This window comes from Topomyia yanbarensis, chromosome 2 (assembly GCF_030247195.1).
Source record: "Topomyia yanbarensis strain Yona2022 chromosome 2, ASM3024719v1, whole genome shotgun sequence".
NCBI lineage: Eukaryota > Metazoa > Arthropoda > Insecta > Diptera > Culicidae > Topomyia > Topomyia yanbarensis.
Window position 1 is genome coordinate 1,506,503 of NC_080671.1, and position 22,045 is coordinate 1,528,547.

At 40.3% G+C, this 22,045-nt stretch overlaps 2 protein-coding genes across 2 annotated transcripts; one reads left to right on the forward strand and one right to left on the reverse strand.

The window, feature by feature from the left end:
• Nucleotides 1-11,017: 11,017 nt before the first annotated feature.
• LOC131680844 (pre-miRNA 5'-monophosphate methyltransferase) lies at nucleotides 11,018-13,728 on the reverse strand. Its single transcript, XM_058961555.1, has 2 exons — nucleotides 13,615-13,728; nucleotides 11,018-11,940 (listed from the first exon to the last, which is right to left on the reverse strand). Exon 2 carries the CDS (start codon nucleotides 11,938-11,940, stop codon nucleotides 11,209-11,211), a length of 732 nt encoding a protein of 243 aa, XP_058817538.1. The 5' UTR covers nucleotides 13,615-13,728; the 3' UTR covers nucleotides 11,018-11,208.
• Nucleotides 13,729-18,979: 5,251 nt separating this feature from the next.
• LOC131686254 (uncharacterized) lies at nucleotides 18,980-21,073 on the forward strand. Its single transcript, XM_058970521.1, has one exon. The coding sequence runs from the start codon at nucleotides 18,980-18,982 to the stop codon at nucleotides 21,071-21,073; it is 2,094 nt and encodes a 697-aa protein (XP_058826504.1).
• Nucleotides 21,074-22,045: the final 972 nt, after the last annotated feature.

The following is a 22,045-nucleotide window of genomic DNA, read 5'->3' on the forward strand; positions in this document are numbered from 1 at the left end:
TAGGCATAAAAGTAATCGCAAGGCTTTCGTTATTGTAGAGATTTCATTCTTACGCTTGTTTTTTTTTATTAACGCTAATAATATGGGAGATAATCAATATTGAAGCAGCAATATTCGTAAATTCAGTAATAAAATGCATCATTCTTTCTTTCATGAGCTGTTCTTCGAGGGTACATATTTTCTTCTTGGACATTTGCACAATGCATGTATGTAAGAACTAATCTAAGTTATACCTACCTTAATACAAATTAGACTGATTTTAAACAAGAGTATTGTACGTCGAGAAATTAAGGGGGCGTCTGGTGTAAAATGCTCAAACCAAAAGCGATCTCGTTTCACGATTTTGAAAATAAGGTCCATTACCTGTAATGTAGTGTATTTTTACATTCATCATGAACGAATGTTTTCAGTGACGCAGAGCCACACATAACGTTCGAAGAGTAGACGTCCAACCATCACCACGTCGAGGAGTGCCACGTCGAATATGATTACTCTTGATAAAAATGTCTGAAGCAGGAAATTCAATAAGATTTTTAAACCTTAGACTTGCAGTACTCGAAGAACCAAAACAAAAGTTTGAATTTCGGATAAATTTAAAAAAAATTAAGCACGTTTACGTTTTAACGACATTCAATTAGCTAGAGATTACTGGGTAGGGAAAGTTATGAAACTTAGAGCCATAGTACTCAAGTGAGAGCAAGGATGTGAAGTAAACAGATCGGAAAGCTAGAAGTGTCAGGGTCATTAGAACAGGCTTAATATCATGCGGGCTTAATTTTTGCCTTCTGATAATGAGGGTCGAGCTTAGGCAGAATAAATACGAATCACCCGAGTTCACTATCATGTGTCGCCCGCATGATATTAAGCCTGTTCTAATGACCCTGCCACTTCTAGCTTTCCGATCTGTTTACTTCACATCCTTGCTCTCACTTGAGTACTATGGCTCTAAGTTTCATAACTTTCCCTACCCAGTAATCTCTAGCTAATTGAATGTCGTTAAAACGTAAAAAAGAAAATTTGACTAACTCGAAATAAAAAAGGAAAAAAGAAAAAATGTGGAGAATTTTTTTAATAATTTTTTCCGTAATTCAAAGACTGGCTACACGTATTATGTATTATCATAAAAAAACAAATAAATTCGCAGAACAGTTTTCGAGTTATTGTGTCCACCATTGAAAAATGCGGTTTAGAGAAAAACGTATAAAGAGCCAAAAAGGAGTGGATCCATAAACAGAGACATTTATGCGCAGGGTCAGAGAATCTCCTTCCAACCATAAGATCCAGCCATTAGAATAACACAATTTCCATTACTTGTAAAAGCACTGCCTGATGGTTTGATTTAGAAAGATAAGAATGTGAACAACAACAGCATTATCCCAAAGAATTATGCGAGCGGTGAGAGTATTCTTATCTTGTGACTAAAAATTGGCGACCCACGACATCTAGTCCAAGTTGAAACTTAAATGATGCCCTGATGCTCCCTCCCAAACGTAACGGTATTTCATGTTTACATAATGAAAATAATGAATTTAATACAAATAACAAGGATAAAATATATAATAGGAATAATGTGGAATAGAATAAATATAATGCGAAGTTCATTGAGAAATCAAAAATCGACATGCGAAAAGTGCATGTACTTTTCAGACAACAGGTTTAGCAAAAAGTTATTTAAAATCGGTGAAAGACCATGCTGGTGCAGCTTCTCTGACAAAACATTGATAGAAACTGAATCAAAAGCCCCCTTAATATGCAAGAAAACTGATGCCATCTGCTCTTTGCTAGCATAGGCCATTTGGATTTCTGTAGAAAGCAACGCAAGGCAATCGTTCGTCCCTTTGCCTTTGTGTAGGCCAAATTCTGACGAGGCGAAATCATTTTCTCGAACAACTTGCGAATGCAGGACAGCATTGCAATCGGCCGATACGAATTGTGGTCGGAGGATGGTTTTCCTGGTTTTTGGATGACGATGATCTTCACTTGCCTCCAGTCATGAGGGACAATGTTACCCTCAAGAAACTTGTTAAATAAGTACAACAGGCGCCTTTTTGCAGTGTCAGGCAGATTCTTCAGCAACTAGAATTTGATTCTGTCTAACCCTGGGGCGTAATTGTTGCATGATAATAGAGCAAGTTAGAATTCCGCCATCGAAAAAGGTGTTTCGTTCGCGGTATCGTGAGGAGACGCGGCGTGGTACGTTTTCTGTACCGGGACAGAGTCCGGACAGAGCTTCTTGGCGAAAGCGAGTATCCAGCGGTTTGAATATTGCACGTTCTCGTTGGTACTCTTTCGGTTACGCATACGTCGAGCCGTACCCCAAAGAGTGCTCATCGCGGTTTCTTTCGTTAACTCGTCGACGAGCCGGCGCCAATAACTGCGTTTTTTTGACTTTCATTAGACTCTTCATTCGCCTTTATAACGACGCGTACTGTTGATAGCTAGCGGGTAACCCGTCTTCCCGGAAGGTCTTATAGGCAGTGGACTTCTCCGCGTACAGCTCTGAGCACTCTTTGTCCCACCACAGTGGGGGAGATCGTCCTTGGGTACTCCCGTCGTGTACTGGTTTAGTCTGAGCTTGATTCGCGCTGTCGAGAATCAAGCCAGCCAAAAATCTGTACTCTTCCTCCGGAGGAAGTTCTTGAGCGGATTTGATTTTAACGGATATCGCGGTCGCGTAACTCTTCCAATCAATGTTCCGTGTGAGGTCATACGACACATTGATTGTTTCTGATGGTATTGACCCTTTAGAAATTGAAATCACGATAGGCAAATGATCACTACCTTGGGGATCAGTGATCACCTTCCACATGCAATCTAACCGTGTTTAACCGTGATTAACGTATTTATGTCTAATGGAATAAATCCATATCTGACGATATCTAGCGAGCGACTAAATGATCAAAGCCGATGTACTTATGCAATGATAACGACGATTCGAGCTCATTTGGTACGAGCCAGTTTGGCATGCGTAATACCGTCAGAGCAGAGAGTTACATCTAACTCTTCTCTATCAGCTCGTGCAAACTTGGGCTATTTCCTACATTACATTTGTACTTCTGGCGTATTCCATCAATTCAGTGCCTATCAAATTGATATATGAGCTGTCCAAATTATGTGGTGGGCTTTTGCATTGCCACCGATTATGTGGGGAAACCCATTTTTGCTGCTGTATGTCGTTAGGGACATTGCTGCGCGTATCGCAAAAGCTGCAAAATTCTATTAAAATTCAAGATTCAAACGATCGATTATTTAACGAAAGCGGCAGGAGAACATTTTTCCAATTGTGGTGGCGTGAGGTCATCATTCGTCATCTTCGAATATTCAAATTTGTTTGCATTGCACTTACTCGAGCCTAAGCTAATTGATAAGTTTTAAATGTTTTTATTTGGTAACTTTTTCAATCGACATCCATACTTCGATCGACGCAACCCGAATAAATGGACCATCCAAACGCCGGAAACACCAAATGCTTTAAAGTGCTTTTCATTTTATTCTACTTTTTATGTGCACTCGTAAAACGGCTACTTTCACACACCGCCGACTGCACTCGATTATATGTGCTGTGCCGATGATGGAGTAGGAAGGGAACCAGTGCGGTGTTGAAGAGGATATAGCTGCAGAGTTATGAGTGCATCCTGGTTGTTTTAAGCACCCTAACGGAAATTACTGGTAGCTTTTGTCTTTGTTGCACAGGGAAGAAAAAAGGGTAATTTCAACAGGGACTGCATGCTGTTGAAGTGGAACTTGTACGCATTAAAAAAAACTCTCGGCCATCACATCCTAAAGTGCTGCTTTGTGTCGTTTCGTGGAAATGAGCTGATGCTATTTTTTCTGTATTCTGCGCATTGCATTAAAATGTTATTTTGACATGACGGACCGCTTACTTGTTCTAACAAATGTCTTTCTATAAATTTTATCGCCTAAGATTAAAAAGTTTTTTGTGCAATCCTTAATCCATTTAAATCAATTTTCGTTTAACAAGTTTACTGTTTTGATTTTGATTCCTTCAGTCTGGATTACATAATTGAATCGCACGCCACATTAGAATCGACAACATAATAACACCTTGCAAGAACAAACTAGAACCAAACCTGATTGATTTTTATTGTGTGTCTTATATTTAGCTTTGTTCGCTGATTTGTTTAAAACTGCTGCGAGAATATTGGTTTCAACACAATCAAACTGTACAAATCGGTTTTACATCCAATTCCGCTACGAATCGATACCTTGGACTTCTGTCGGCTACAGCCACTGAAAAGCTATTCCAAACTCCCCATCGTTATTCCGATCAGCTTACAGAAACGAGATATTTGTATGATTCCTGGGCGAAAACGTGTGAATCGTAAAATTCTTATGCAAATTATCGCAAAACCAACGGAACAAATCGGAGAAGAAGGCAAAAAGAACCCAAAGCCACACATGGCACTGAAAAATTTACATGTATATCCGGTACGACAGCGAGCGCATTGGGCATGCCGTTCTCGAGTGTGCCATAAGAGGAGTTTCGGTTGATGAGTAGGATGGGGGGGTTTTTTGGATCTCGCCCGGTGGATTTGGACACTTTCTACTGTACTGGGGAGATTCACACAGTCACGTCTCACTCGGCGAATTTCCGGCTGCTGCCATTGCTACTGCTGCTGCTGGAGCAGGTTTCAGTTTTTATAATATATATATTATATATTTATGTTACACTGCCATTCATTTATGAGAAATGGAAAATTGCTATCAGTTCCGGTGCGCCACTCTCCGGTTTCTGTGTTGCCTCCTGGCCTGGTGGATTACGTGCAGAGAACGGAAAGTATTAGCACCTTTGATCCGGTTCTATTGAATATCATAACGGGACGTGCCGGTGAAGCGTTCGGTGTGGATAGAATTTTAAATTGAACCTGACTGCTTCTGGACCATCACCAAATTTTTGAATAATGGATTTTTCGGAGCTGATTATTGCTTCCTTACGGTGTGGGGAAAAATTGTGTTAAAAACTTCTTTTTACTGTTCGAAACGAGTAACACTGTTGGTGAGACACTCGTTTGGTATGCAGCTGATCTGGACTCGATCTCCTTTCTATCCATCTATTTACATTGGAGACAGGCAGAAGGGATGTCAAGAAATTATGCTTTCCTGACAAAATATGTCCTACTTACGTTTTAGATGAATAAATTCCGAATCTTATAAACTCCATTAAAATAACGACGGAAAATAAACCTATTTTTATTATATTACAATAGAGAAGTCGGATATACGCTTCAAGCTAGAAATTGGACTACAGTCTTTCAGCATAAGAATCACCTAAAAGATGCCCCACAAAAAAGTCGGCAAGGATGATCCTCCAGTATAAAAACCGGATAAAAATCATTAATTCGTATGCAAGACAGATACGCAGCCAGATAAAAAATTTGGGTGGGACCCAAGAGTTTTAATGTAAAATACCGGTTTTCAAAACATCTGCGAAAACTATATTTTTATACGGGTTCTATATGCTTCTATATATCTTCTATGGTATCATTTGTAGCTAGCTGTTTGAATGCGACAGAGCTTTTACTCCGAGACTATACAAGAAAGGCCAGTATAGACGAATTTCGCGCTAAATCATATTCAGAGTTGGCAGCACCCTCTCAGATTTTAAGGAAACTTTCTGTACTTGAGAACCTTGTCACAAAAAGCCAATTTGCATACTTTGTTTTTTTTTCAAAAATGATCCAGACTGTCTTTTGAAAAGGGTCAAACTTTTTTAACCAATTTTTTCAAGTGGCTATAGTCTAAAAATAACAAATCCTACAAAAAATGTTGTCGATTTTAAAAATTTAAAGTCGATTTACAAAAAAACCATCTTTGATTTGGATGAAATTTTGTTCCAAAATAGTTAATTATGTTCCCTACCTACCGTCAAAAATTTAAGTTGGGCACTTTTAAGGAAAAAAAGTTATTTGAAAAAAACTTTTCCTTGTACAAACTGAATTTATTTTTTCAGTGTATTTTTATCGAAAACTAAACCAATGAAAGTCATAATCATCTCAGAATCCAATTTCCCAACTGCAAGTTGCCTGATGCATGCAAAAAGTATCAGTAACGAATTTGGTATATATTCATACCAAATTTGAATGAGCGCAAAGATAAGCCATTAAGCATCATCGATATTTGCGAGATTTAACTAAATACTACTTGACCGTGTAAGAAGAAGTATTTTGTCTATGTATCCGCCCGTGAAGTAGAGATTGATGGTGTAGTCTCCAACAGGAGCCTTAATTGCGAAGTATGGGGTTCGCTTCTTCAAGAACTCTTTGCTTCGGCCAGCGAAAATTCTGGCTCGCAAGCCATTGTGTTCAGGAAAAATCAAGGAGTACATGAAATCAACTTATTTTGCATCAGCCTCATTTCGAACCTTTCACCGAATCTTCTCTTCCGAGCTTCGATCTTTTGGACGTGGTTAGCCTACCTGTTCGCTTTTTTGTGCAGCGAGGCATGAACTGCCGTTGTTGCACGCTGTGGAAAAAGCGAAGAGAATCATGAAAAGTTTTCCTACTGTGGGGAGACTCCGCATGATCTCTCGACGTATCCCGCAAATAAATTATGGGGACAAAATGAAACATTCTTTTCAGAAACGCTCCGATAATGCAAAAGACCGCTACGCCACCGACAACGACTAAGTCTGACCATCCCATTGTTGGAACATCGTCTAATATGCCAATAAATTTCCGAAAGAGGAAAATCCGTTCTCTCTCCTAAGCTTGCTCGTAAAGGCCTGAGAGTGTCCCTTGAAGGGTGCAGTTACAAAACCGAAGTAAGTGGATCCTGGTCTCGGTAATATTAGAAACTAGCAGAAATTTCCACATGGGACATCAAAACCTCAAGTGTCTCTATATTTCAGTCCCTACATTTCCCCCCAGGTTTTTCACAATGCATTTGCACCACGATTAAAGATCAGACGAAACAAGTACTCGACGCGAACAACCGTGAACAGTCTCATACTTCGTGGTGGGCAGAGATTGCTTAAAATTATACGCGAAAGGGACTTTTGATCGTCGGATCGGCCGATTTTTTCCCAATATACGCGACGCTTACAAATGCAAATGAAAAACTTGATGAAAGCTCAAAAACGCGATTATTGGCACCGGTCCTTCGAGGGATTAACGGACAGATCATCAGAGAAACAATGTTTCGTCTGGTGACTAGGGCCTACGTTGTGTACTCGATTCATCCTGTGATTGGAATAAATGGAACGTTCGTCGTATGATAACAGCTATGCATCGGTTTTATGCTAATTATTATGACAGTAGTGGTGAGTGCAAGCATAAAAGAGGCTGTGTTGCCAACATTCTCCCCACAAAATTGATGGTTTTATATTTACCTATCAACGACCATGCCCACATCGTTACAGTTACGTTTGATGGAGCACGGAAAACACTATTTGTATTCCTCAGGGAAACATGGGAGTTTTTGAGTACTTTATCTGAAAAATCATAGCAGATTAACTTTGTTTGAATTCTTTCGCAGTGCTCCATTCCGGGTAATGAGAAGGCGGACGCTTGGATTAGAATGATAATGAGAAGGTAGACATTTGGGCATTAGAAGGTGATATTTATGAAAGACCGCGTAACTTCAACGAGTTTTTAAAAAAAAAAAATCTCAGAGGACGCTCGAAAATTGACGAATTTCGTGGATCGATGGAAGCTCAGGGATCCCAAAAGTATCAACAAACCTTGGTCCAACAGAATGGATAAGGGTCATAGCTTCATTCGGGTGATATATCGGGTAATATGCAATCATTATGCGTAAAAAGCCCATCTCCGGCCTATTGAGATCGTGGAGAGCCTCTCTGCGCTTGTGGTGGCGGTTAACGCAATATTAAACATGTTGTCTGGTCGTGCGCTAAGTGTTCTAGTACCACATCTCAGCTAAACGAATCCCGTCCGCCTCGTTCCAGTCCAGTCCGAGATGCTATACCAAATTCGTTACTGATATTTTTGCATATATTATGCAACTAGCAGTTGGGTAATTGGATTCCGAGATGATTACGACTTTCACTGGTTCAGTTATCGATAAAAATACACTGAGAAAAAATTCAGTTCAAATAACTTTTTTCCTTAATTTTTGACGGTATGTAGGAAACATAATTATCTATCTTGGAACAAAATTTCATCCAAATCAAAGATGGGTTTCTTTGTAAATCGACTTGAAATTTTAAAAACCGATTTTTTTAGTGCAGAATTTTTTCAATATTTTTATTCAAAAATTGAACTAATGTAGTTCCGTGAGTATTGAGTTTTATTGTCAAGTAGGAGGGTATAGGCCTTTCAACCCGCATCCTCACTACAAAAACGCCGTTAGGAGTACCCGGGAAGAAGTTTCTCCAACTATCAGGTGTAACAGATTCTACTTCTCCGTATTCCGACATGCATTTTGCAATTGGCTCAGGAGGGGTACGAGGTGATAGGTCATATAACCTTACATCTATATAATCATTCTCAATATATACGGGAATCTTAATTCCAACGTTGTCACCTTCAACCACGTGTTTTAAGTTGTTCCTCAAAACGAAACGCTCGGCTTGTGCTAACGTGTTGAATGATAGTAACACTGCACTGCGAAGATGATGATACTGAAGGTACAACACTTCCGTAAGTCTAAGTTGCATTTTTACCTTTAGAAGGTATTCCACTTCACTAAAACTCGGTCGTTTTAAACAAAATTTAAAGTCAACGACCGCAGCGTTAGATAGGAGTAGAGCTTTTTCGTCAACTGTACTCATGATGACAAGAATAATCCGATGTTTCCTTTGTTCTCGAGACAATGCACACTAGAGCGAGAGGTCATTCCACGCGAAGTGATCAAGGCACGTGTAATCGAACTTCACGGATTTGAACCAAATTTGGAGGAATTGTTCATCTATATGAACAATTCCTCTATATATATCGGCCCTATGGCCGATATATGAAAATCCAATTTTAAGTGTCAATTGAACCACCCCTGCGAATTTCTCCCTTTAAAACGATGTATCTCAGGATGCACTCAAATGATATTGAGATTATAAGTGTTTTTATGTAAAAATATCTGAGGAATGCGATGGCATTAGAATTTTCCAAACTAAAATATATGCATTGGGAGAAAAATTAACTTTTAATATTTAACTGAAAAAATCGCATTTTCAAAAGCCATCTTACGGTTTGATTCTAGAGTAAGATGTAATCAAAAAAAATCAAGGGTTTTTGCAATTTGTCAAAACAGGGGGTGCTCCCGTGGCCCGAGGGGGCTTCGATTAACACAAAAATTTGGGTTTTTATATATTGGCCCTAAATGTGTTATTTAAGATGATTTGCAATCTATTCTCCGAATGATTATATTTACGATAGTGCGTAAAAAGAGCTTTCAGTATCAGTATAGATATTACACCTATCCACAAACAAAAGTCTTTTTTTAAACCTTTTACATTTCTTATTTAATACAATATGCGGTTGGGTAAGTTGGCGGCGACGCACTCGGGGCCAGTTGGCGCTACTATTTACAGTGCAAAAATAGTCATCAAATATTTTCATTTCTGTAATTCACTCCAAAGTAAGAGACTCCTTTTCTTGTGTCTCTCATCAATGCAGGGGACATTTACGTCGACCAGTCGTCGGCTTCGTTATGTCGTGATGTCCCGTCCGAGTTGAAGTTCTGTTCATGCCGATGAAACACACGTTTGACCAATCGTTCGATTGAAACGCAAAGTGTGTTTCCGTTTTAGGGATTTAGCGTGAAGCCGGCGCTTATCTATTTCGACAATAAGTTAGTGTCGGTTTCTGATGAAACGAAGTCGAAACGCTCCCATGTGGTTTCACCAAAAATTTTCGGCCTAGGGAGATATTTCGGTGTTCACCCATTGTTTTTCTCTTCAGACGGAAGTATAGCATAGTTCGGCCAATCGCCTGAAGAATTTCGAAAATTGCTATTGAATATGAAGCACGCGTCGAAGTCGGGGTATGGAGACTGAAATATAATGGCAAGTATCGATTTTTTTTTTATTGAAAAGACAATCAACACACTTCATAAGAACCACTGATACAATTGAATCTCTATTTGATTGCTTATTTACTGTCATCCCGCCAACATACCACATACATACATTCCGCGTATTATATTTTTGTCTCCAAATTTGAAGACAATGTACAAAACATTTTAATAAAATCCAGTGATGTTGCCCTTGGTTAGAGAAAATAATGAAAATTTCTAATCTTTGTCGATCCGCTACATATATAAAGTCTTAATGGGCTGGTGACCTGCTATACAAGATCGAAAAAATTGATTTTTTTCACTTACGGCGATAGATAAATCGAAGAATATATCACAACAATATATGGGGCTCTATTCTCACGGTCACGTCACGTAGTGACTAGAACAAAATTTCCTTCTAATCACTAAGTGACGTGACTGTGAGAATAGGGCCCATGGTGACGAATGAAAATATATTTAAAGTCACGCAAATAAAAGCAATATATGTAGACTTTTTAAGATTCTAACAAACATTTTAACCATTTCTTTGGCACGTTAGTATCAAAAATTCATGCCAAAAATACGTAATTTCTAGAAGACCGCGAAAAAACGGGTACGGTAAATCAAACAGAAGGTATACTTATGTAAATCGGAAATCTTTGGTGTTTCATTGATTTCAACCAGAACTACAATTGCACTTTTCCTGTAACGAAATATTCCTTAAATCCGCCATTTTGTGAAGTTTTTCAAGAAAAAAAAATTATTTTAACTTTCCAAATGGGTGTACAAATACACTCAGGTTTTTTACGCGGGGGATACAGGCCGCGTAAATGAAAACCGCGTAAATTCCAAAATCCGCGTAAAAAAACTACGTGAAAAAATACTGCCCAAAAAACCGCGTAAAAAACTTAAGTGTATACATAAATTTTCAAAAAGTTAGGACGTTTCTTTCCCTTTCAAAAAGTCACGAAAACATTTCTTTTTTATCTCCTAAAGCCGCCACTCCTTTAAGCATACCTATTAATTTAAGACATTTTTTTAACATAAACTACCCAAACAAATTAACGAATGGGAGAAGGCTCGCCTTATTTCATATCGCTTTTAATTGTGTGATTTACTAATCTAATTCCCGTTTGAATTGAAGATAGTTGCTCCCCGAATTTGTCTTCTGCACGGTGTTGTGCTGATGTGCAAGGGTTAATCGCAGATAAAACGAAATTTGTATACTTTTGTATTTATTTACATGAAACTCTCCCTCGAAAAGATCACAATATTTCTGTTAAATTCGTTCTTTTGACAGCTAGACAGTAGGACTTTGAACCCTTGAGCGATGACATAATTGCAGACAGCTTCTTCCAGCTTGCCGTTACTACCCTTCCATTTCAGCAATCTGTAGTGTACATACTCCCCTCCACCTTCCTTCCTCATCCTTCTTGCATGATCACGATACTTTTGCCAGCTTTGCAACTCAATCACTAGCACTTTAGCCCTCGAGCAAAGATAATCTAACACTTTCTGCAGACCCTCATCACCGTGATTTAAGTGTACGTACATTAGTATTGAAAAGCAGAATACAATGTCGAACTGTCTAACTCCAGCTTCTTGCAGAAATTCCGAAACTGGATTGTCAATCTGTTTTCCAACTGCAACATCATGTACATCCATTTGAGCGAACCTTAAACCTTCCAGCAGATATTCCCTATTAGCCTCCTGAACTAGTTTGCCATCTATGTCTACACCCAGCATACGGCAGCATCTTCCACTATCCGCCGTCAGCTTCCGGATAACAGAGAAAACCGATTCTGTCAGTTTACCCCGGTTACAACCAATATCCAGCATGTTGATTTGGTTTCCGAACCGGTCTAGTAGCGGTAGTATATACTGCTCCAACTGACTAGGTCGACTGTCCTCGGAACGAAATTCGTAGTACCGACTGTAGCTGCCATGCCGAATCTGGTCGTTGGACATCATCTACAATTGATATTAAGATGTTAGGATTTTTAATAATACATTTAGTTCATGGGTACATTAGTGGTAGGCAACAAACAACAGTAGATCTTGAAAGAACTATTCGATTTTTAATTGTAGTTAACTAAGCGGTGTCTTATATTCAACTGAAACTCCTTGATATATTGACATAAAATGACCAGATGATTCCAAAACGGAATCTATCTGTTCCGTATATGGTATAGCAAAAGTCTACTCCAACAAAACTTAAAGAAAAGTAACTCAATAACTTTCAGCAGAAAAACTTCAATCATTGCCTTATACAAACTGGACTGCACTTCCGCTTCCATCGTATAAAGTACGTTACATATTCATCAATAGAAAAACACTCATGAACACCTTCTTTGCGTATTTTCGAAATTAAATCTAGCTCACAGCACATGTATCTATCGTTACAATCGATTTTGAATTTTCTGTGGGCCAAAGTTTGCGCACCACTATTAACAGATACATTATTAGTACCTGGTATTTTTTTAAATCGGACATCTAAAACACATTTGACAAACGTTTGTAGGAGGCGCTGAAATTATTGAAATGCAGTTGAAGTGACTGTCAAACACGTGTAGCAAATAGTTGCGCAGATGGCATTAGCGAAACACTGATTTCCAACGTTTATCAATGCAGGACCAACTCCGCGGGATGAACCCTTTCAGTGATGCAAATTTTCATTTTAAAATTCCAACTTTCAGTTCAATTTACCCCAACCATGGTTCAAATTCAAAGCCTCCCTTAATCATTCACTGTCAAGTTGGCGGGATTTTCATAACTAAACAGTGCGTCTTCATTTCAACTTGATGCTTCCAACCAAAGTTGTCAACTGCTCTGCAGAGACTAGTTTGGGTTAAATGTTGACATGTTTTGCGATTTCAAACTTACAAGAGCAGTAAGAAGTATGTTCAGAGTGATTTTGCTTGAAAAATCTGGTGAATCAATACCCCAGTAGAGACATATTCTCAGGGTCAATGAAATTGGAAACGATTGAGCAACTCGACTGTTTGGATGAACGATGCAAACGAACAAATAATGCAAATTGAACATAGTAGGGCATGATTTGAGATTTGTTCTTCCTTCCAGTTCAAAACAACCTGTTGAAAATTTGCTGCTCTCGACTCTTCACTAACAGGGCTTATGAGATAACCGAAATTTGTAATTTGTAATTTATTGTCAACTATTGTACACGGCAACCTGTTGTTATATTAACATTGATTCAGGTCAAGGAAAAATAAAGGATGACAGTGGAAAACAAGGTGTACAACAAACGTAGAAGTTGAATAAGTATAGATTAGTTGCTTATTCTTTTAACTGCTTTCTTGAAGCTTGTTGCTGAAGGCATCGATTTAACTGAAAGCGGCAGACGATTCCACAGAGAAGCACCTTCTATCAGCACATTTCAAATACACACACTGAGATCTCGCATTTTTATACTGGCACCTGCCCAATAAGTCGAGAAGTTGCTGCTTCTCCTCCAAATTCCCCAAGTAAATTATTTATTCTCCTGAAAGCATGTCCAAACGGCTCAAAACCAACGTAGCTGGGTAAAACGATTACCCAGGTCCTGGCAGACTGATACGAACCGTTTAAATTTAGAAACCTAAAAGAAAAAAAAATGTATAGAAACATGTAGCTGCATCTACATACCGTTCGTTATCCGAAAAATTGTATGTTTCAATTTAGCAACTATCCAATAGCTTCAAATTCATAGCAGAATAAATTTAACTAACGATTTTGATTTCATGTTATTGTTGACGTATTATAAACGGCTCTGATCTGACAGACCGTGCTATAATTTATGGCTATCGTATAAAAGATTCATTCAACTTGCATGCAATATTATCGAAGACATTCAGCAAAAAGACTGGTAATCATAGATTCCAAAAAATAGGTTGTAACTACAGACACTATATACACAGACTAGCGGAGAGAAAACCAGTAAAACTAGCAACCATGAAAAAGACTATATAAAAACTGACCTCACTGCAAATCGAGCAAACTTCATTATTGTAGAAAAGATTTTTTTGAAGTGTCGTCAAAAAAAATCGCTAACGTTTTCGAAAAAAAAAACTTCAAAAGTTCGGTGGAATAGTGAAAATGTATTGTTTTTACAAATATTGCACAAATAATTCACGAAATGGAGTACGATATATGGCGTTTTTCCGTTTCCCTTGCGAAAAGGCGGAGCGTAGAAACTGGCTAGCGTTCTGTGAGCTTCCGGAAGATTTCCAAATACTGGGAAGCCATCGTTTGTGCAGTGTGAGTATTTATTCAAAATAACAAACAGAATTACCTGATTTACTATTACGATTTTAGTTGCATTTTGTCGAATGCGATTTGTATATGGATTCCAGCGGTAAGATTCGGAAAAGTGTACATGCTGTTCCCTTCTACAAGACGGTTACCCAAGTCAGCCAACGCAGGCGTAAACGCAACGATTCCGTCATGGACGTTGTCAATGAATTTGCGACGATGTTAAAAACGAAAAAAATATCGAAGAATTTCGATGAAAGCGAGTGTGGAAGTGATACTGGAAATTCGTCAGGTACAGTACATTTGACATACTATCTTCTAATTGTTTTCAAACAGGATTTTTCGAAGATGGAGCAACTGGTTGTCAACCACAGAATAAGCCACAAGACAACATAGATTTTGAATGTCTATATGAATCTTCAGAGGAACTGACCTTGAATAACAATACCACTACTGAAGTATATCATAGCCTTGCATCGACAACTGATAATGGTCAACAGCAGAATCAATCTAACGCACATACAAAACCAGAGTATAAAAGAGCAACCTGTTCCAACAACTGCGAACAGTGCTGTAGGTAGGTTTGCCTGCCATTTACATAGCTTTTGTCACTCATGGGTATAATATTTCAGCAAACTACAATATCAGAACGAGCAACTAAAAAGAAAAGTTCACGAGCTAGAAAATTTCCGGGATAATTTTACTGAAGTAGACACCGTTCAGAGGATCGTCGGGCACGACCAATTTCTTTTAATGGCATCTAAGGTACAGAGAATTAAAAAATGGTCAAGTGAAAGCGTACTCGAAGGCCTTCGTACTAGATATTCTTGTGGAAGAACTGCATACGAAGAAGAAAGGAAGAAGCGCTGTTTGCCAAGTTGTCGTACTCTGAACGAAAAATTTCAAGGACTAAAATTTGAAGCCGGGTGCCTTGATGAAGTCTTCATGTTTGTGGAGAACAAGGTTAAAGTCATGAATGAATTGGATAAGGAATGCGCGATTATGCAATATTTTAGACCAATTTACGAATTAAAATAATAAATTATATTTCATGTATTGTACGTATCATACGTGGTCAATAGGAGTATTTTCAGAAACCCGACCCAGATTACTCCTTATAGACATTCAGTGGGCGTAATACGATCGTCCCAGTAGCATTTGCAGATAAAATGATTATTCTCTGCGTGCCACTTTTATATACAAATATTCGACTGGAGCGCTAATCTTCATCTCCTTTCAGGCAATAACAAACGATTATGGAACGACTTTGGTGTTCAGCATACTCAAGCAAAAGTTCTCAACAACAATCCTATTAAGCATCCGACATGTCCCCAACGAATCTTCGAAGTAATTCCTGACCCTGTTCACATTTATAAGAGCATGATTCAAGGATGGATTTCGAATGAAATTATTGAGCTTCCTAGCTGGTCAGTAAACGAACAGGACTTAGCTACACCAACGGCCGACATCAAACACCTTCAAGAACTTGTATTGTATGAACAAGAGTGTGATTTGAAAATGGCATCGGATCTGAAATTAGAAGATGTCAATTTCACAAGAAAAGCATCAAACTTTGATAAGATGAAGGTGCAAAATTCAACAAAATATGTTCAGCAGCGTTGAAAGCATATAGTGTGCAAAGTGGCAGAAAAGATGTCCTAACTACAGCGTATCTAATCGAGAGTGCGAGTACTTGGTTCACCTATATTACTTCGAGGAACATTGATACAGCATTGAATCAGCGCAATGAGGATGCTTACATTCGAGCGATTAATTCATTGAAGACATTCTAAACTATGATTTATGATTGTAAAGTGGGAGGTAAAGGTCTGTGGAAACCATGGAAATCTGCAGTGGTATTGGCAACGGATACCATACTTCGTCTTCAAGACTTTTTCCTGAGAGAAGTTGGTGTTGTAGCATGAAAACCGAACTATCGCATTGGAGCGGTGTAGCGTACGATCGAGCCAGTAGCCAAACCCTTATCTATCTCACACAAACACGCATATCGATGCGGATAGTAATCACGATGGTTCGGGTATACTACCTACCGCCAGAGCAGTCAGTTCAGATCAGTCCGTTGATCACGTCGTTTGTGCCCGAAGAGCAATAAAAATATTTAAGGCATGAAATCTTTATTAGTATTACTTAAATAATAAAGTCAATTTTGCATGTACCACAAGTCGCGAGAGTGATCTTTCGAAGTAGTTATCCTTCCGTATCGGGTGTGCAAACCATTCTATTTTGTGCGTCACTTTAATAGAGTGCATAAAATCACCGAGGTGCGCTCCCCTGTGCATCGGCTGTATGCTACAATAGGGCTGCGGATGCGTGCTAGATTTGTGCACTATTCTGCCTAGTAATCATTGGCCCAAAACGCAGGCGAGTTTGTGCAATCATTGTTCTCAACAAAGTGGTGCCGTGACCAGGATTGCATCCTGTGCATGCGAACGTGAGTACTTTAACCGTTGCACTCGAACACGCTGCGCTCGATCGCCATTGCAAAAATACGGGCAAACCACGCCGGTACGCCATCTTATTGTGGACAATTGCATGCCTATTGTGCCGACGACAAAGGAGTTCCACCATTGCTTCCGTGTGCCGACCGCGTGGGAATCACATCATTCACGAACAAATATTGCATGACAATTTAATTGTACAAGGCTTAATTCCTATAGGCAGAAGGTTAGTATCTGTCCATCCTGATTCCGTCATCCTCGGGTGCGCTTGAGATTTGTGTTCTCTTTTTCTTCCTGCGAGCGTCACCTGTATCCACGGTTGTATTTTGTGTCCAGTCCAATTACGATTCCGACGCATGCTGACTTAATTCTTCGAAGAAGCTTTCAACAACGACAACTGAACTGAGCTCTACCAGATAATCCGATTTGAGACCTGCATGTACCGAAACTCAGGTTGCGAATCATCCCGCTGCTGATTGTTTAAGAATTTCCGAAGGCAGAAAGCAACTGAACTGGTTCGATTCCGGCACATCAAATTTTGGCGGAAAGACCGGAAGAGATTTTAACGATTTATCACACCGTCGTGTGCTGATCTGTGTCAGCTGGTTCCTGTTCCTGATTTTGATTTGTACAAGGCACTCATTTGCCTTGGAATAGGTACGTACCTCTCCAAGTTGCATAAATTTCCAACCAGGGCTACTGGTCTTGCTTTTCCAGAACCTGCTCGCTTTCACCGTTGCGTCATCATCGGAATAACCTATCGTTGCTGTACGTGCATCCAATATGGCAGAGATCCAAGAATTGCGGCAAATGGCATTGCGGCGTACATCACTGTTGGCTTCTCTGGGACGAGCAGGACAATTTCTGGCGGCATACGAAGAGGATCGGGATAGGCTCGAGGTAGCGCTGCGACTTGAAAATTTAGACACGATTTGGCACGAACTAGAGGATATCCAATCGGCATTGGAGAGTACCGAGGAGACAAGCAATGGTATGTCCTTAAACGTTAAAATTCGCTCCAATTTTGAGGGGCAGTATTTCAAGATAAAGGCTGGTCTGATTTCAAAGTTGCCTCCCACTGTTCCCACTGTCAGTACCACCGTTTCGTCCCCCCCTACGGTTTCCTCTAGCCTCAAAGGGCTTAAACTTCCGACGATCACATTGCCAGAATTCAACGGCGACTTCAATGAGTGGTTAGCGTTTCACGATACATTCCTCGCGTTGATCCACTCAAATCCGGACGTTCCCGCAATCCAGAAGTTTCATTACCTCAAATCGGCGGTTTCAGGCGAGGCCGCACAGGTGATTGAATCGTTCGCTATCAGTGCCACTAACTACCCATTGGCTTGGCAGGCACTGATATCCAGGTATGCAAACGAGTACCTCCTTAAGAAGAGACATCTGCAGGCATTGCTGGAGATTCAACGGGTAAAGAAGGAGTCGACAGCTTCGTTACACGGGATCGTTGATGATTTCGAGCGGCACACCAAGATTTTGCGGCAGCTTGGAGAACCAGTGAATGCATGGAGTACGATGTTGGAACACTTGCTGTGCGTTCGCCTTCCAGACGATTCTCTCAAGGCCTGGGAGGATCATGCATCTACGATCGAAACCCCATCCTACGAGTCCTTGATCGAGTTTTTGCATCGTCGAATTCGCATATTGGAGTCGATTTCAGTGAATCATACTCAACCGGTACCACAGTATGTCACATCCTCTCATGTTTCAGCAAATCGCAATTCCTCCCATATGAAATCGTCCTCTAGTTCTGCAAACGATAATGTACCTACCAAGTGTTATGCTTGCGAACAGCGCCATCCATTGGTAAAGTGTGCGAAGTTCGAGAAGATGAGTGCTGCTGATAGGTTACGCTTAGTCAATGAAAGGCGGTTATGCTTAAACTGCTTCCGGAACGATCATTTCTCCAGAAATTGTCAGTCGAAATATACATGTAGATTCTGTAGGAAACGTCACCATTCACTTCTCCATTCTGGGTTTGGGGACAATTCCGGTCAATCCCGCTCCGACCAAGTCCCATCCTCGTCTGGTAATGCTGCCCGCCTGACAACCAATGTTAACGTATCTTCTCCGAGTGGCGATTCCGCATCATCCGTCCTTTCCGCTGCTACATCCATTCAATCAACGGAAATTACCTGCAGTTTACCATTACAAGGTGTTGAGAAGAATGTCTTTATGCTGACGGCATGCTTATGCTTATAGTCGTCGATCGATATGGAAAAGAGCATTTGGCACGTGCTTTACTGGATTGCGCATCCCAACCAAACTTAATTTCTGAGCGCATGGCTCAACTTCTACGACTAAAGCGAAGCAAAACAAACGTTCTGATTCAAGGAATAGGGGACCAACCACAGAACGCTAGAGAATCCGTGCACGTCAAGGTACTTTCCAGAAAAGAAAAGTTTGCCGTGGATACTGATTTCCTGATTCTTCCGCGGGTCACTCCTGAACTTCCAGCGCATGATATTCCAGTTGATCACTGGAAGCTTCCACCGAATATTTTCCTCGCAGATCCACAATTCCACAAGCGTGCACCAATTGACATGATTTTGGGAATTGAGCACTTCTTTTCATTTTTCAAGACTGCAAGCAGAATTAACCTGTCAAAATCACTGCCGATGCTGATTGACAGTGTTTTCGGATGGCTAGTATCCGGTTCAACCAGCAAGGTTCCTCCCGCAGGACGTAATCCTCCATGCAGCATAGTAGCTGTATCCTTGTTCACTCTAGAGGAGAGCGTTGAACGTTTCTGGCAGGTGGAGGAGTTGCAAACCAGGTCTGATTATTCTCTGGAGGAAAAGCGTTGCGAGGAAGTGTTTTCGGATTCTACGACCAGGAATGCAGAAGGACGTTACATGGTCCGTCTACCTCGTCGGTCCAACTTTGATGAGATGGTGGGAGCCTCGAAATCGATGGCAATGAAACGTTTGCAACTCCTGGAGAAACGGCTTGCTCGTAATCCCGAATTGAAGGATGAATACAATAAATTTATGATGGAATATCTCTCCCTCGGACATATGCGATGTGTTCGAGAGGACGACACGCAAAATTCATCATATTTGCCGCATCACCCGGTAGTGAAGGAAGCCAGCACGACGACCAAGGTACGAGTGGTTTTTGACGCTTCGGCCAAGACCTCTACAGGCTTCTCCATCAACGAAGCGCTGTTAGTAGGTCCTGTGGTGCAGGACGATCTCCTTTCAATAATTCTTCGGTTCCGGACGTTTCCTGTGGCGCTTGTGGGAGACATCGCTAAAATGTACCGACAGGTCCTCCTCCATCCGGAAGATACACCCTACCAAAGGATTCTGTGGCGTTTTGATACAGCAGATCCTATCGAAAGCTACGAATTGATGACGGTGACGTATGGATTAGGCCCGTCGTCGTTTCTTGCGACTCGAACATTGCAGCAACTTGCATCCGATGAAGGTGATGCCTATCCCCTTGGCAAACCTGCCCTCCGTAAGAGCTTTTACGTGGACGATTTTATTGGCGGAGCCCAATCCGTCAGTGAAGCAATCCAATTGAGATCGGAACTAAGTGAGCTTCTGGCCAAAGGCGGTTTTGCTCTTCGTAAGTGGACATCAAACCAACTACTGGTTCTTGCGGGATTGTCATCAGACGAGATTGGCACACAATCGGCGATTAAATTCGACACGAACGAAACAGTTAAGACGCTTGGCATCACCTGGGAACCCGAATCAGACAACCTCCACTTCAACTCCGAGATACGCCAACACCAAAATGCACCAACGAAGCGTTCAATACTTTCAGCGATTTCGCGGCTGTTCGACCCGTTGGGGCTAATCTCACCAATTATCATCAACGGAAAGATGTTGATGCAACGCTTATGGTTGCTAGCATGTTCGTGGGATGACGAGGTTCCAGACTGCATTGCAACTGCTTGGGAGAAACTATCAGTGCAACTCCCAAAAATTGCCGATTTTCGTGTCAGTCGTTATGCACTTCTACCAAAGTCGACCATCCAACTTCATACGTTCTGTGACGCATCGGAATCAGCGTATGGGGCGTGTACGTATGCAAGATGTGTCGATTCTTCCGGACAGGTTCGTGTACAGCTCCTAGCATCCAAATCTCGAGTAGCTCCGTTGAAGAAAATTTCGCTACCGCGTTTAGAACTGTGTGCTGCTGAGGTGGGAGCGAAACTGCATAGCCGAATAGTCGAGGCTCTCCAGATTCCGTTAGCAAGCTCGTATTTTTGGTCTGATTCTACAGTAACCCTTCAGTGGCTTCGTGCTCCTCCCAGTACATGGAAAACCTTTGTGGCAAACCGGGTATCGGAAATCCAAACTTTAACCCATGGAGCATTTTGGAACCACGTCGCAGGAACGGAGAATCCAGCGTGTAGTAGATAAGACCTGCATAGAAAAGATATATAAATTGAGCATACAAAAATATCTTTTCATTGAATATGGCTAGTAAAAAAAAGAAAATAGTCATCCCTATTATTTGTAAACGACACGATTCGAGCATAAAGTACGAAGGTGCCACCAGAATAGAACTTCAATACGTTGTCCCGTTGTAATAGGCGTGTTTCGGAATTCAACATTGCTCAACAATTGGTCATCGATGACCAAATTGTTGAGTTAAACATGGCCGCCGCGATTTTTTTCGGTGAGCAAAAGAGAAAGTTTTGCTCTGTTGTGATACAAAACTTCGGATGCAACATTGCACGTTGGAGAGCTGCGACACCCATTCCCCTCTCGCTGCTGAGCAGCAAAGAGAAACTAAAATAAGCTGGTACCAGTGATGCCACATTCTATATTATTTACCGGGAATAAAAAAAATCTCACTACTTTTTCAGAAAATTTGTACGGAAATTTACAGCAATAAGTTAATGCAAACGTTTTGCTAGTTGAATAATATTTGGTTAATTTGGGTGTTTTATACATCAACCTTTCCAATCTCGCTTTATTTTTCCGTCAATAATAAATAAAAAACACTGAGTTCTTAGTGCAAAAATCATTTGTTCTATTGTTAAGGTTTCAATAATAAGTTCATTCGCCAGTAAATCATTTGTTTGGAGTAGTCAAATTACAAAATATATTTGTATTACACACCAAAGAAAAACAGTTTCCGTAATTTTATATATCCTATATACACTTTCTCAATATTACTAGGTATTAGAAATGTCAAATAAAACTATTGTTTTACCATTTTATCTCCAAAAATATCTACCATGCTGTAGTTTCCTTAGACATCATTTTAATCTGTACCTATACAATTCAAATAATCTGCAGCTTTATAGAAACATCTGTACTTTTGGTTGCACTGCGCGGTACGCATACAGATCTGTCAATCGCGCTTCTCATTCGTTCTTGAAATGA

Bases quoted from the DNA above. Each gene is read 5' to 3' on its own strand.
- LOC131686254 (XM_058970521.1), top strand. From the start codon at position 18,980: ATGGCTCAACTTCTACGACTAAAGCGAAGCAAAACAAACGTTCTGATT.
- LOC131680844 (XM_058961555.1), bottom strand. From the start codon at position 11,940: ATGATGTCCAACGACCAGATTCGGCATGGCAGCTACAGTCGGTACTAC.